The sequence below is a fragment of the Diadema antillarum genome, unplaced genomic scaffold (genome assembly GCF_040938485.1).
Source record: "Diadema antillarum isolate AM-2024a unplaced genomic scaffold, OU_Dant_1.0 scf00000013, whole genome shotgun sequence".
NCBI classification, from domain to species: domain Eukaryota; kingdom Metazoa; phylum Echinodermata; class Echinoidea; order Diadematoida; family Diadematidae; genus Diadema; species Diadema antillarum.
Window position 1 is genome coordinate 272032 of NW_027270902.1, and position 16881 is coordinate 288912.

At 38.3% G+C, this 16881-nt stretch overlaps 1 protein-coding gene across 1 annotated transcript in view; it reads left to right on the top strand.

The window, feature by feature from the left end:
• Positions 1-388: 388 nt before the first annotated feature.
• The window catches only part of LOC139721499 (cdc42 homolog), a 33893-nt gene continuing 17400 nt past the window's right edge, over positions 389-16881 (top strand). Inside the window, exons 1-2 of the mRNA XM_071632817.1 lie at positions 389-503; positions 16189-16354. Coding sequence (XP_071488918.1) covers positions 16250-16354 — 105 coding nt within the window. The 5' untranslated portion in view covers positions 389-503; positions 16189-16249. The remainder of the gene's footprint in view (positions 504-16188; positions 16355-16881) is intronic.

Here is a 16881-nt window from a genome sequence, read left to right on the forward strand (position 1 = left end):
GTTGAAGAAAGCATGATCCAAGACCTCCCAACTCCTGACCAGCTGCTGAAATCGGATAATGCAATATTTTTGCCGCCATCTCTTGGTGAACGTTGTACAAAACGCGCGCGTGATAAGACGTCCATTTTGCACGTCCGTTCATGGGGTCGGTGGGGCGTACGTCGTAGAAAGTACGTGTTATCGTGTGTGCGCAATAAAATCACAGCCCACTATGACCACCCACCGCTAGCCGCCCTCTGCTCCGTTTCTCGTGCGCTGCGCCGCGGTTGTTTTCAGCGATCTGCTGATCATCTGTGTATGTGCCTATGTACCGCACTCTTTACGGATGCGCGTGTGCTTCTCTGCTCTCACTAGCACTACTAGATACTAAACCAGTACCACCGTAAAAAACCGAAACGTACGTGCCATGTATGAGCAAGATTGATGTGTGTATGAGTTTCTGAATGAGACAAAAAGTACGGAAATAACTAACGAACTGGCACACAGAATATCAAGCCATTGTGGTGAGTATGACAATGATATTATGTGTATATATTTCTGCATTTTACTTTATGATTATATGAAAGATTAGTTGTGAAAGTAACGCATTGTTTAGTGATCAGATACAAGCTATTGAGGAGGAAGTGAATGAATGCTTGTGGGACACTCCCATTGGAATGTATGTGGTGTGTGGTGATCGTGTCGTTGGCTGTGTATCTTTCCCTGTGAAGGTCGGCCACCAACACTGCACTGCACTGCAGGGCAAATCACGTTGACTGATCTTGCACTTACTAACGTTAGGGCCTATTCTACTCTTTATTTCAAGAAACGACGACCATAAAGTTTAATCTATAGCACCACATGACATGATGAAGCTAACTTTCAGTGTCACTTCTACTTCTAGTTCTACTTCTAACGCCACGGCACGGGTTAGAGTCTGCTTAACAGACTCTACTTACACTTAGTAAGTTACACTACAGCAGTAGCTGTTACAGGCAATAGACAGAAAGATCCGTCTGTCCGGAGGACTCTTTTATATTTTGCCATTAACGCTGTCCTCCGTAGACAAACGGAAGGTACCAGTACCCATTGCTGTGTGGATATTCTTAACCACTGTGGCACTGTCTCTATGGAAAATTGGGTGAGGTACCTCACCCTTCTCGATTGCGTCTAATTCATGGCCCTAGGTCGGCAAATTTAAGCTTGTATACTTCAATCAACTATTCAAGAATACACTACACTTACCAGATTAATGAATAATCCAACATTTCGGTAGAATTTTCAACGTAAAACACACATCAACCAGCCCGTCGCGTCGTCGCGTTCAAACTGCAGAAACATACAGTATGAATCTATTAATAGCCAATCACGTGCGAGGTAGTTTCTACGTGTTTTTTTTACTAAAACGGGTACCTCGCATGTGATTGGTTTACAGATTCAAAATGGCGACTTACGGCTAGCGAACGGCGATGTTGCGATATGGATAAAATTTCTGCATTATAACCGAGTTACTGTGAGTATTTCGATTGCACAATGTGAGAAATTAACCCCAAATATTGCTGCATAATGTGTCATGTCATGTCAAACTTGTTTGAATGTAAAAAAGCTGTCTGTGCGCGATGCTCCACACAGGAGCCGGGATCATTGACTTCGGTCTGTATACGGAGGGGATCCGTGAAGCCAGACGCAGTCTCCGCGGAACATTCCCCGACGGACAGATACAGACCGATCTTTCGGTCAATACAGGCAACAGCTTTTGTTTTAGCAAAGCCTGCCTGTTCAGCAACTGGATGAGGGTCACTTGTCAAATGATTTTGCTGGTCAAATTAAAATGTTTGATTGATGTTAGTTTGTGGGTTGTTGGTTCATGCACTTCGACTTTTTGTTAGGGTTCGAAGACTAGACTAGCCTAACTGCGACCAGCAGCCCCAAACGCGTAGCGTAATGGGGCTGCGGACTGGAGCATTCAGGATCATGACGGGTAGTATCACGGATAGATATCAACTTAAAATCGAAAAATTTCTTCAATTTGACAACTTACAGGTAAAGTTGAAGTGTTGACAACAGGTAACGTGCAGCGTTTGGTTCTGCCAATAGTCCCTTTCTGTTCGAATTGATGACTTTATGTGACTCGGTCGAGAGGAACCTGGGAGAGCTACAGTTGTATGTACACTGAATTGACGGCCAGCGCATGCGCTCACATCACATGTACAGTACACAAATTTCAAATCCATTGACCGAATAGGATGTCTGTGTGCGCAAACCAACCATGGGGCGAGGCTTGTGTGTGTGTGTGTGTGTGTGTGTGTGTGTCCATGTAGTGGCCGCCCATAAATTGGTAGCTATACACACTTCGCACAGCGTCTGGTTTACAATGTAGCTCGTTAAATGGTAACTGTGTAGACAAAATAAACACTAACAGACTGACAAATCTGGATAAGATTTTTTGGGGTTTTTTTTATTATTATTTCACAGAAAAATTTCGCCAAGGCCACGATTGGACATATGTCCTCTGCAATAGGTTAATTAGTGATTCCCTGCTTAAGATATAATGCAGAATTCATTCATTTAAAATCATGATCGAAGCACGGAAGTTTACCACTCGTTGCATTCCATTGTGTGCATACCCAAGCTTGAAAAATTGCCAAATCATGGCGAGAGCATCATAGTGGAACTGGGGCATTTGTTGAAGACTGTTTTATTCCTTCCATGAGGGTGTGAGTAATTTGGGGTATGAAGGAATTTATTTAAAATGAATAGAGTGATTTTCCGTCTTGACAAATTGGCATTTGAATATCTCTACATGTACAGTTGTATCCTAGTTAAAAGACCATAAACTGGATACAATATATAGGAGTCCATTCATTTCAAAGAAAAGCTCTTTGCTCATCCATTTTGTCTCCATTTGTGCAGGAGTGTAAAAAAGAAAAGAAAAAAGAACTGAAGCATGACTGATGTACACACATACAAATTTATCTGATCTTCTCACACAGTGATCACAATACAACAATAATATACCAATGATGTGGAGCAAGGAATTACAGACTACATGTTTAAAAATAATGGAAGCTGATGTTACAGGTAGTTTCTGTGCTTCAGTATGAGTTACAAGCTACACTACATTGTAGCTTGTAACTCATACTAAAGCGCAGAATAAACCCCATGCAATATCATCTTGTTATTGTGTTGGCATCTGTATATCAGAGTCTCCAGCTCTCAGTTTCAATTATACGCAATTAGTCTTTTAATAATGTCTTGCATTACATGTACACTGTACATGTACAGAAACCACAAACTATGCCATAAGTCTAAGCCAACTACAAGAGTAGGATTGCAACTTTGGTAAAACTACTCAAGTGCCTGTAGACCTAATACATGTAAGTATAAACTGAAACCACTGTAAATGAAAGGGGGGAAAATGGCATTGATCGCAGTAACTTTGACCCATCCATTGTCTGTGAAGCAAGTCGCCACATGAGCGATCATGAGCGATCATAAAAGTTAGTGTGAATGCCAGTGTGTTTGCTCATATTTTACATTGTACCTTTTAAAACAAACATTGAAGAAGTATCACTTTTAAAACAAAATACTTCAAAAAGAAATAATGCACATTAGTGGAAAGTATCACTTTTGAATTGGTGCTCTTGTGTTACTGATCAACGTCTCTCATGTCTTTGCCGCCTATCAAAAAGGGTTGGAAAAAAAAAAACACACACACACATTATTGGCACCCATACAAACAAGAAAATTTGTACATTATACTCAAAAGTGCATTGGAGATCATTCAATTGTATGCTCCAGCATATTTTACAAATGATTTCAATGAATGATCTCAGCTGCATCATCAAGTACAATCTCTGCAACAGCTGAAGGGACTGTAAGCAGAATTTATGACATTACCATTTCTATGATGGCGTACAGTTGAAAACTTTGAAGGTAATGTTATGAAATTTAAAAAAAAACAACAAAGCCCTTTCTTGTGAATACTGTAATGCCGTATGGTGTAAATATATTGTCTAATAAATTTGGACTTTAAAAACAATTTTCCAGTGGTTGATTTCATGATCAAGAACTACAATGAAGGAAAAAGAAAAAAGTACCAGATGTATTTTCAGGAGAAACTTAAAGTGACTATCGACCTTGGACAAAATATTCATGGACGATGCATTTGTGTTATTTGAGGCAATATTTCCATGAGTTGTTAAATTTGTGAATATAAGTTGACTCACAAAATTCATGAAAGTTAAAACACCACTTTATGTCTTGCACATTGCCTGTGTTCAGCAAATACAGGGTGTTGAGTACAAGGTATTGAAGATGCATTTGAAGACAGATGTTGTTTTCCTGATATTTTAATGAGCATGTTGTTTGCACACTTTTTAGAATTTTTTACAAACTTACAATAAAAGACCTCCTCTTCTGTAATGTACATTGTACAATGTATTCTGTAATTTGTGAATGGCTCCGAAAAAAAATTTGCAAGGTACATGTACATTGTAGGTACTCGGTATCGGTACTTTTCCGTGTTCACAAGCATAATATGACATATTTTTAAAGGGACTGTACAGTACTGGTTGAGGTAGGGATTCATGTTTTGAACATTCGTCAGTGAGATAATGAAAAGCCTCTTATGAAATATGAAAGAGCATGTAATTTTTAAGAAGGATTCAACGTTTATTTGATGAAAATTGGTTTTCAAATGGCTGAGATATCCAAAAAAATGCTAATAATAAAAGGCGACATGCCACAACTTTATTAGGATATCTTTGTTTCACCTTGTTTTTGGATATCTCAGCCATTTCAAAACCGATTTTCATCGAATAAAGTTTTGATACCCCTTAGAATTGCATGCTCTTTGACATCTCATAGAGTAGTTTCTAAATATCTCGCAAAACGTTCAAAGCTAAATCTTCACCTCAACCAGAACTGTACACACACTTTAAGACATGTTTCAAATTCTTTTTAGGACAAAACAAAAATATGAAGGGAATTTCTGAAAAGTTCACTGAAAATGAAGATTAGTGAAACTTCTTGTTTTCTTTGAACATGTACAACTGTGTATCGGTTTTAATACTATTGTACATTTTAATTGCTGTTGAATTCCCATCTATAGAGGGCAGCACATGGAATTAACCAAACCAATAAAAGATTCATAACTTCTGAACAGACTGTCTGGCATTCCTCAAACTTTCACATAATGTTTCGCCAACCCTTCTGCATTTGCTGAATTATATTTTTATGAAGTTTAAAATATACTGTGAACCCACATGCTCACTTTCTTGCTGGAACCACAAGCAAGTAAAATGTGATTGTGCTTGAACTCATTGTCACCTGACTTTGCAAGTGAGGGATATTTCTGTAGATTTATTTATTTATTATTTTTTTAAAGAGAGAGAGAGAGAGAGAAGAGACCTGTGTGCTGTATTGTAGTCTGCATAAACAGGATGGCCTAGAAGATTTAGGAGATATTGGCAGTTTGACCTCTCTGCTAAAGTGCATGAGGTGTCCTCACACTGACCTCAGCATGTACAATGTACAGTGTACACGTTGTATGACTGAAATGAAAGGAGCACTGAACCGGGAGTCAACTTTACTTTTGTATACAGGGCTTTTCTGCCTTTGTGTCATGGTTACCTTTTGTGCAATGATATCAAGCTACATGTAGACTTGCATTATCTCTTCTTTTTTTTTCTTCAGGAAATATGCATGTAGGCCCTTTATGTGTACAGTATGCTGCCCACATACATGTATGTACATTGTACAATAACCTTACAAGTCTCAAAAGAATTAATTGTGGGAACTCATGTACAATTGTACAATCTACATACCATTCACATGTACAACACATACCCCCTCCCACACACACACACACACACACACACCCATACACACATTCAGAATTACGTACATTGTATGCCACATTGTGACTATTACCCTACTATTCTCGTTCATTTCGAGAAATGTGAAATAATGATTACACATACGCACTAAACCTTCCCAAGTGGGAGGTTTATAGCAAGGAGCTGATTGTGTTTGAAGCTCCTTGTTTATAGCAACACAGAAAAATACCCGACAAGTACTTTAGTACAATGTAGTTCGCGAAAATATCTAATGGTATGCACAAAAATTTTAGCTCACATGATATACAATTTCACCTTTATCTTCTGGAGGATTGTGTGTATTTTAATATTATCGCGCCAACATAGTACCCAATCTGTGTGGTAGCCGTGCTTTACTACAGCACACACTGTACACCCAAGTGTGTAGTGGGATATCGTATAAGGAGAGGGACAGTTTGACCCAAGGGGCAAAGTACAGCATCAATACCTGTTTGTGTACCAAGGGTTCTTACTCTGTACTGATAGTGGGTACAGCATGTTTATAGTACATACAACCTAGTTGCAGTGCAGTACAATGTATGAGCCCCCATTTGCCACACAGGATAGGTTCTCAAGCAGAAATACAATTGTAGGCTTGTTGTACACAATTTTAACTGTCAAATGTTTTGATATTACTAGGAGTAATTCATGGTGTATAAATGCACATGAAGCAGAATCCAGGTAACTGGTTGTCTCATATTTTGTGGGATTTTATATTTGAACTCCAAGGTGGATAACCCCAGATTGTTGCCATGAAATTTTAACCAAGGTTGCCTCAATGGGCATGAAAACAGTATAAAGTGCACATTATTGTATGGGTATAGCAAAAGATTGCTTATCACTTCAGTTAATTCAAATTGAGAACCTTTTTATAGTTTCCCTTTTCAAATCTTGCCCAGTTGCCAGTGTTTGTGTTTTGACTACCACGGTAGCCTGTTGCAACAGGCTAGAGGTGCAACACATCCTGCATAGAGTGCCAATGTCTGATTCAGGAAATTAACGTGCCTAAAATACTGCAATAACCTGCTATGCTTTATATATGCACCAGTAACCAGTTTATATCGCGAAAGACTTACAAAAAAAAAACGTAACTCATAATTTTTTTTTTTCTAATTAAGACTTGGTTACAACTTTGAAGGAAAAAAGAAAACACATACTAAATAAATTCAAGTTTTAATCCCTTGCCATAGAAAGGGTTTTTGTCCCACCATATGCAATTACACTTGAATGGGTGGGATAGTGAATGTGTATCCACTTTACAGGACATTAATTCAGGAGTGTCAGATAATGCAGCTGTTGATTTCAAATTCCACTTGCTGTACTGTCTACACTCTCCTTCACTTCCTCCTAAAAAGTGTACATTGCATTTATACCATGTTTGTATGTTTGCCGGTTGACATTCTTTAGTTACATGTGTGCCGCATGTAGAGCTGTGCACCATGTCTTACAGGGATTCCGAAATATAGAGTATTCTGTACAGTGTAGTTACTGTAAAAGTGGATATTTTCACGCGACTAATTTTTCGCGATCGGCGGGGTGAGAAGAGTTTTGCGTGTTTTTAATTCCGCAGAATCAAGACATCAACTACTGGAACATATGGCAAGCAAAAATATTTACATGCTCTTACATGTATTTTCGCGCTAGTTTCGGGTTGCGCGAAATGCGCGAAAATTTCAACACTGAGAAAATTTCCACTTTTACAGTATTGTAAAACCAGAAATTTTCGCTTGCATTTTAATTTTGTGAGAGCCAAGATCTGCAAAGATTCAAAATGCATGCAAAAGTTCTTGGCTACAAAGCATTAGATGCCAGTGGCAATTCGCATTACTAGTGTAGCTCCAATTCGCTAAAATTTCATGCCAGTACTATTAATATTCTTGCTTTACAGTAGTGGGGCCATTTTTCGAATTGCATGGTCTCCCTACGCTAAAAGGTATTTATTTTTAAAATGATGATTTGGATAGTTATGATGTAAACCAGAAGTAAACAGTAGGAAGTCAGTTTCTCCATGATTAGTCTGAATCCAAAAGCTTTCTCAGAGTGCCTAATTTCCTGTGCAAAGTTATAGTCACCATTACACTTCCTTCTACTGTGGTATCATAACCATGCAAGATATGAGTTCTTATTTCAGTGTGCTTCTTTTGCTTTGTTTCTTTTTTTTTACAGTATATGATATCCAATATCGTTATTCAAGTTCACATTTTTTGTAGAGCTGCTATCCTAAAGCGTTAAAGATAATATACAGTTTTGGTACCTCAAAAGTTTCCCTGAGTTTCCTTGTCTTAGTTTGTGTTTCAGGTTAAAGTACCTTTCATATAACTAACACTGTGAGACTTACTCGCCCCAAAGTGCTCTCATGTCTTAGTAATCATGCAATAATGGTTTCGTACAATACGTGAATATTGATTGTCACGGTACCGCGTCGAGTCAAACTAACGGCTCGTTCGCATTTTTCAGAGCCCGCTCTACTCTGGTACGAAACCATTATTGCATGATTACTAAGACATGAGAGCACTTTGGGGCGAGTAAGTCTCACAGTGTTAGTTACTGTATATGAAAGGTACTTTAACCTGAAACACAAACTATTCAAAGACAAGGAAGCTCAGGGAAACTTTTGAGGTACCAAAACTTTATATTATCTCTAAAGAAATGTTATGTACATATTGTAATATTACTGTAGAACTTTATGTCTCACTGTCAGGGTTTTCTACGTACAGTTGTACCATTAAGTTTTTCATTTGATACATATCATAGCTTGACATTACATTTGATGGAAAATGAGGGGGAAGAGTATTCAAAGGGATAAACATTATGAACTCACGTTTATAGAAATCAATGATTAACCAGGAATGTGTCAGATATATCAAAGACACAAATTGATATTCATTATGCACATTGATTAATCAATGCTTGAAGGTGACAAATATTTCACAGTGAAAACAAGGCTATTAAAATTCACAACTGAGACAGAGTTTGACATTGTCTTTTTGACATTTTATGATTGGAATACATGTAGGATCAGAAGACACAGGTATCCAACTCAAACACAGATCAAATAATGTACAGTACTCCCAATAACTGCGTTTTGTTTTAGAATTAGATACTTCTTGTGAACTCTGGACTTGGCAAGAAAAGATAATATACAGTTGTGTGCAGTAGCTGATAAGTTGTCTTTGATGATGGATGAAAGTTCAATGTACATGTATACAGGTAGTTGTACCAAGGAGACACTAGGCTCGCCTAGTACCTCCTTGGTACCTCCTTGGTTGTACCAAGGAGGTACTAGGCGAGCAGTGTAAATGTCTTTACAATACATGTACAAATTGTACGCGTGCATATCCGTCAGCTGAGAAACAGAAGGGCTTCATTGCAGTTTTTGGGAGATATTGAGTTATTGATGTCATGTTGTAAAGCTCAATCTCCACTACAGTGTAGTGTCAATTTCAAATTTTTCAGCAAAATGTTAAAAATCAAAACCATGAGGGCACTTTTTTACCACGCTCAAATCTTAGAATGCAAAAGCGCCCTCGTTGTCAGCTGATGATATGTAAAGTGTGTATGCATGCAGTAGGCTCTATCTGTTGCTCACTTTTGCTGTGTTCTCGCTGAAGGAATTGGGTGTAGGAGTTTGAGACTGATTAAACATATCCTGGATTGCGAACTGTTGTGACTCCACACTGATCGCCATCCTGTAGTAGCTTTCACAAGCTGTTTATGTTTGTGCAGTCCAGAAAATTTTCTCGGCAAGAACACTCATTCTCTTCCAATGAAAACAAGCTTCGTGAAGTGATTTCTCCATTATCCTAGAAACTGTCACAGCTGATTGTGATTTTAGAAATTGAAACGGAAGAATCGAGACATACCACAAATGCTTTGAAAGAACGTGTTGTCTAGAGGTCACTGATTGTGACATCGCTCTCATTGCACTGTCATTTCCTGATAATTGTGAAATGTCAGAACGTTTTCTGATTTCTCAGAAGTTGTAGGACCTACATGTGTACCATGTATTTCCTCCACCGACGACCCTACTGATTTTAGTGGTATTATGTTACTATAATTCCTGTACACACTAGAAAAAAATAGGAAGGTCATGCAAAATTTAAGAAATGTTGTGTGTCTTACATACATGTTAATGCCATACTTTATCACCATGTATATAGGGAGTGTATGTTTTTTTTTGCGGATTGAGACTTTCCGATATTTTTGTGAGTGGTTGAATTCGCAATAGTGGAGTACAATACTAAATGGAGAAATGTTGTACATTGTATACGTGCACGTCACATTCTTGTCGGGATCAGAGTTCATAGTTTTGCTTGATTTTAAATCCACCGATAGCACCAGACTCGTGAAATTCGCAAAAATAAAAACCTTTGCAAAACGTATATGGCGCATACAGCAGTACACAAATCACATTTTCATATTGGGCACATGTATGCAGTAGTTGTGTTGGCATGTATATATTGTATGTGTGTTCCTGTACTAAAGTGGTATACCACTTGTGGTTACATGTACTACAGAGTACAGTATTGTAGGTCCTGTATGTATCATCAAGTAAAGTACACGGTATGAAAATGGTGAACAGTAGTTGTGTTGGCATATGTGTTCCTGTACAAAAGTGGTATACCACTTGTGGTTACATGTACTACAGAGTACAGTATTGTAGGTCCTGTATGTACAATGTACAAATCAAGTGAAGTACACGGTATGAAAATGGTGAACACATGTAGATCTGTGAATGCAGAATGATCAATGGGTGTTTTGCTATAAAAAATAAACCGAGTTTGTCATGTCCATCTGCTCTCATACAATGTATTGAGTCTCTAAAGCTCTGCAGGTACACAATTTCCGTGTGGAGAATTTGATTACATTGATGTTGCTATTTTAAAGCTACTGTTTCAAGTAGCCAGGACTTCACTGTTTTCCCAGTTTACAAAATTTTGTTGGAATAAAAATAGGCCAAATGCATACATGTATCTGCTGTTCAGGCGATACTTTGTGTGTGTGTGTGTGTGTGTGTGTGTGTTTTGATCACTACATTTATCCCAGAGGTCTTTGTTTGCAAATTTATATCGTCACTGGGGTGACAAGACCTCATATCTACAAAATGTCAAATGTTCAGGAGGACAAAAAACATGGCAGCCAAAGCACTGCATCAAATGGGATAGCCTTTCCTTTGACATGCCATGGTGGCTTCATTTTTGGGGTAAGACAGCTAGGACTTAGACACTACATCACTGAACTGATTATCTGACCATAAATCCAAAAAAGTGATTTTCACCAAAATTTCAGATACGAGGTCTTGTCGCCCCAGCGATGATATGTACTTGTACTGCATACTATTCTGGTGTGATGGTGCATCAATCAACTGTGTGTATCCTTTTATACAAATATTTTGATATTGTACCCAGTACCTGTTTTGTGTGTCATAGGGTGTGTGTACATATATAGTGTTTCGTGTGCAGTTGCAACATGCAGTAAAATGCTAGTGTCAGTTATGCAATCACAATTGTGTAGTGGTGAAATACTATGGGCTGGGGTAAAAGCTGTAGACAGCTACCACACCCCCAACATATTTGAGGTCACACTGTGGCTATTGTTTGTGACTCAGATGGGCGGAGTCTGAAAGAGATCATCTATTCACGCACAGACAACTATCATTATACACTAGTATCTTGCAGATACACTGTACTCACACACACACACTCACGTGTGTGCATGCCTGCAAAGCTGCATACAAATGTACTGTACAATGTACCGGTACGCAGCGCAGCAGTATGAAGACCCTTCTGAGCTTGCAGTGTAGTAATGATCTGCACAGAGCAAGCGGCTGGTCAGTAATGCGTGTACATACATTGTGTACAATGCAGAAGGTGTGTAGCCTTCTGCAGAAAACGGTCTTCATCCTGTGTGTGTCTGTGTGTGCGTGCGCTGCATGCTTGTGCTGCCTAGAATCACCTGTGCAAGAAGTGTGTCTGTGAGACTGAGCGAGTCATTTATATAGCCCTCTATAGTTGGGTTTTGACTGCAAGCGGAATGGTGCTAAATATAGCATATGACATAGTGGTGCTAAATTGACTGTTCTGGCCTCTGCTGCAGAAGCCTAAAGGGAAAAGGTATAAAGATGAAACACAAATCAAAGCATTTTATACCAAAGAAACTTCAAGAAGTGTTAACTTTAATCAAACTTTCCTGGATTTTGTTTGAACATGGTGGTGCAGTATCTGTCACAATAAAGTGTGTAGGCCTATGCATAGTACACTGTGTTTTGCCTAGCAGTCAGCATTATCTGTATGATGTAGGAGCTGAGGACTTTGCGTTCTTCACATAAAACAGGCTCGTCACACTTCTCCAGGAGCTAGTTTGTGAGTAAGTAATCTCTGAGCTATATTAAATGCATCCACAGATACCAGGTATGGTTCATATTATTATAACACAATTCTGTCAGTGTGCAAGCATGCTTTATTCTATTATTTAAAATCATTAAATGCTACATGTACATACTCTAATATGAGGGGTAGGCTTATACAGCGATGATTCCATGCATCTCTCATTACTAGAGCATGAACAGTAAGTAAGTGATACTGTGATGGGGGTATCCTTGAACACAACCATGGGAGTAGAGAGGGTTTATAGTAAACATAATGCTCTGCAAATTTCAGTTCTCTTTCATTAACTGAAAGAAGGGCATAATGAATTGCATGTACATGTAGGCCCTATACATGAACAACATATTACAGGGAGATCTTGGTACCAGCGATGTTATGCAGAATGTTTATATGAACAGTGCAGTACATGTATGTTTCTTAGAAGCATGCAGAAGAACAGATTAAGGACACTTCAGCCATCTTCTTAGATTGAAAATGAAACAAACAAACAAACTTGCAATGCTACCCATGAGTGCTGTATTGTGTGGTTTAGGATGTAATGTCTTCACACATATCTTGTAGGCAGAGAAAGTATATTTCTGTCCCCTATGAAAGGTCTTGTCTTTGAAGCTGAAGAAATGGGTGTTTGTGATATGGGCTATTAAGTGATAGACAGCACAATAAAGATAGCTCTTTTTTTTAATGCATTCATGAAATTAATCCATGATGGATAACATTTTAAAAGTTGAAAATTCTTGTCAGTAGACCAATGAATTTGTCAGTTCAAAAGCAGTATTGTACAATATGTAGCTACTGTCTTTTGAGATGATAATCATTATTTTTGTGTTTGTGTGTGTGTGTGTGTGTCTAAATATTGGTACAAATTGTATGGTACATATGCCATATCATGACAGTGAAGTCCTTGTGAAAACAGCTGCTATGCCTGTGTATGTGACAGACGATGCTGTGCCATGACCCTTTAGAGGGACTGTACAGTGAGGATTTAGCTTTTAACATTTTGCGAGATATTGAGAAACCACTCTATGAGATGTCTAAGAGCATACAATTCTAAGGGAAATTGAAAGTTTGTTTGATGAAAATTGGTTTTGAAATGACTGAGATATCCAAAAACAAGGTGAAACAAAGAGATCGCATTTTATTATCATTTTATTATTATCGCTTTTTTGGATGTCTCAGCCATTTGAAAACCAATTTTCATCAAATAAACATTGAGTCCTTCTTGAAATTACATGCTCTTTTATATTTCATAAGAGGTTTCTCATTATCTCACAAAAAAATGTTATAAACCTGAATCCTCACCTCAACCAGTACTGTACAGTCCATTTAAATGACGAGTGACCTTCTTATTGCTTATGTGAAAGACTTCCTGGTCCTGCTGACTGACAGTCTGTGTGGTACGATGTAGGCGATGGTTTCGCTAAGATTGTAAACATGCACTTCGACTGGAGAGGTATGATGAGAGCACACTTCCTGTCCTGAGATTTCAGTGAAAAAAACTTGGTATGAGGTTGGGTTTTTTTTTTTGGTCGTAACAAGTTGAGAAAGGTCAAAATTTTTAACATCTATGCCCTTCCCTCCCACTACCACCCCCCCCCCCCTTCATGCCCCTTGACAGAGGGATTTATTGTTTCCTGATGTCTTTGATAAAATGAATGAGGGCAACAACTTGTGAATGTACTGTAAAACATGATATATTCATGGCATGAATTTTTAGCGCATTGGAGCTGACAGCCTTTTTTGCGGCATGAAATTTTCGTGAACTGCCACTGGCATTCAATGCATATAGTGTAGACAAGAACTTTCGCATGCATTTTAATTTCGCGAATCTTGGTGCTCGCGAAATTCTTGCAATTCGCAAAATTAAAATGCATGCGAACATTCCTCGTTTTACAGTGTACAAGTTGTATATTGCATTTCTCTTCACATCCATTTCAGTTGATATCAATTAATTCTTAAGAATTCTTTGATGCAAATTTAATTTCTCAAAACAGAGAGAAAAACCCATCTTTCTTCACCTCACATGTCACACTTTCAGTGGAAATTTGCTAGGCAACTGCATGTACTGCAACCACACTTTTGTGCATCCTGTACGTAGTGTACATGTCCCCACATACTCGGGCATTCAGCATACAGTGCCACTAGGAAAAGGTTACTGCAAATCCAGAAATGTTCGCATGCATTTAATTTCGCGAATTTCGTGAGAGCTAAGATTTGCGTGATTAAAATGTTCATGAAAATTCTTTGGTACACCATGCATTGAATGCCAGTGGCAGTTCACAAAAATACCATGTCGCGAAAATGACGGTTGGCTCCAATTTGCAAAAATTTCATGCTGCAAAAATATCTTGCTTTAATACAGTATACACACCATACACAGCTCCATCCCCAACCCAGAATTCCCCCCCCCCCCCCCCATTTAAAAAAAAAAAATGGGGGGGGGGAAGAAGATATCAACAGAGTCAGGAGCCTCTTTTTTTCTGCCAGTAAGGAGCAAACCACCCATTATTATTTTTTTTTTTTTTCATGAAGTACAGTCTATGAACATGTAGGAGCCCTACATGTCAAACCTGGCAGAGAGTTTATAGTGCACTTTATTTTTCTGGGAGTAGTCGTGTGTCATATCAAGTGATTAGGTGCAAAGAATTTTGTAACATGCTGTATACGCTGCTAGAATTTTCTTTTTATTTTTGGTAAATTGTGTTTATTATTGCTATGTTTCTAGTTGTTTGTTTGTTTGTTTGTTTGTTTGTTTGTTTGTTTTTTATAGTGTACCTGGTATGTACTATATATATTTTTTCTTTTTTCTTTTTTCTTTTTTTTTTCTTTTTTTTTTTGGGGGGGGGGGGGGGAGGGCAACAGCATATGACATCTTTCACAGATTCCTTGCCCAACCAGAATATGCATTGTTTGCGCTTGTCCTTGGTTTGTTGGCAAGTGCCTACATGTACACTGTAGGCCTACAGTACATTGTAGCACAATGATTAGGCCTACATTGTAAATGTATGGTGTGTACATCCCATCCTGAATGCAGGAATTGCTGCATTTATGTGTACCCCTATTATGAATGACACACTGAGAAGCGTACTCAACGACACTGTATTCACATGACTTGGGAAAGGAAGTGGTTCTGGGAAGTGGTTGGCGTGATTGATTGGTTTTGAATTGTATGCACGTTCTAAATGTATTATATGCAATCATCATAATCTAGTCAATGTGTCAGGTACTGTATACGCTATAATTTTCGCGTACATAAATTTTCGCGAATTGCCGCTGTCACACATTTTCGCGAGTGGTTAAATTCGCGATTGGGGGACCAGAGAAAATATGAAGTGGCAAAGAAAGTGTGAATTTTCAACTTACTAGCAAATAAGAATGATACTAGTTATACACTGCATGAAAAAGACTTGCCAAACTCTGCGAACTAGTAAGTTAGAATTCAACATTTTTGAAGTGGTTAAGTCCATCGCGCTAGATTTCTGACGAGTGGTCCCCTTGCGATAATGGATTGGCTCTCTACAGTATTCGTAAGTAGACGTGGACGTGCGTAAACAAGCTTAGCCAGTATGGTCTGTTCGGTAAGCCGTGACATAGTATACTAGTACTGAAATGTTCGTATCATCAAGGCAAGGGATTCATTTTGGAAGGTAATATTTTCGCGTGTTGTTAATTTCGCGAATAGCTCCCGACTCGCGAAATTCGCGAAAATAAAACCCCCGCAAAATATATAGCGTATACAGTATACAGTGTACACATGTCTTGTGCCCAGAATACAGAATTCATGTACAGTACAAGCCATACTGTATTATTGTACGACATAGGAACTGGATTATTCTTTATCTGCAGGATGTTGTACTTCCGTGCACCATACTGATAGTCCAGATGACATCCATACACTGAAGCGTTCTAATTCGTTCCATCTGTTCTCAACCTTTTTATTTTTGCAGACACATAGACAACCCCTGAAGTCGTTCTTCAGCGCTGTGAACCTATCGACAAATCTTCATCATGCAGACGATAAAGTGTGTTGTAGTAGGAGATGGAGCCGTGGGTAAAACTTGCCTACTCATATCATACACAACGAATAAGTTCCCTTCAGAATATGTACCAACGGTGAGTTTTTGTGGCCAGAGAAATGGCAACAAGTACTGCATCTTGTAAATTCAAATCTTGAAGAGATTCTTGAAAAACATTTTATAAAACATTTCAGATATTCTGAGATTAAAAAGATTTCTGGGTTTTTTTTTTAATATCTAGAGTATCCAGACAAAATTTGCTGTATGAGAAATATGTGATAAGATATTCCATAGGTATAATCGCATTGGTAAGTATCGCCTGCACAGCTGTTGGAAAAATCATTAGCTTTACTCCAAATTTTAAAGTAATTGCTTGTTTGTAATAGCATTCTATTTTCAATTTTCAATATTAAAGAATATTAAACTGGACTGCGTGTAGTACAAATTGTAATTTTTATAGAACAGTAGACGTTAACCAACCGGTACAAGCTGTATATGTCAGATTGCAGAAATGAAATCCTGTGCAGGACGTGACGTTTTTTTAAGTACCGGAAAGTTTCAGTCATCTCTCGGGAGAGGAATTATGGCAGTCTGCGACAGGAAAAGAAATGAAATACAAGAAAG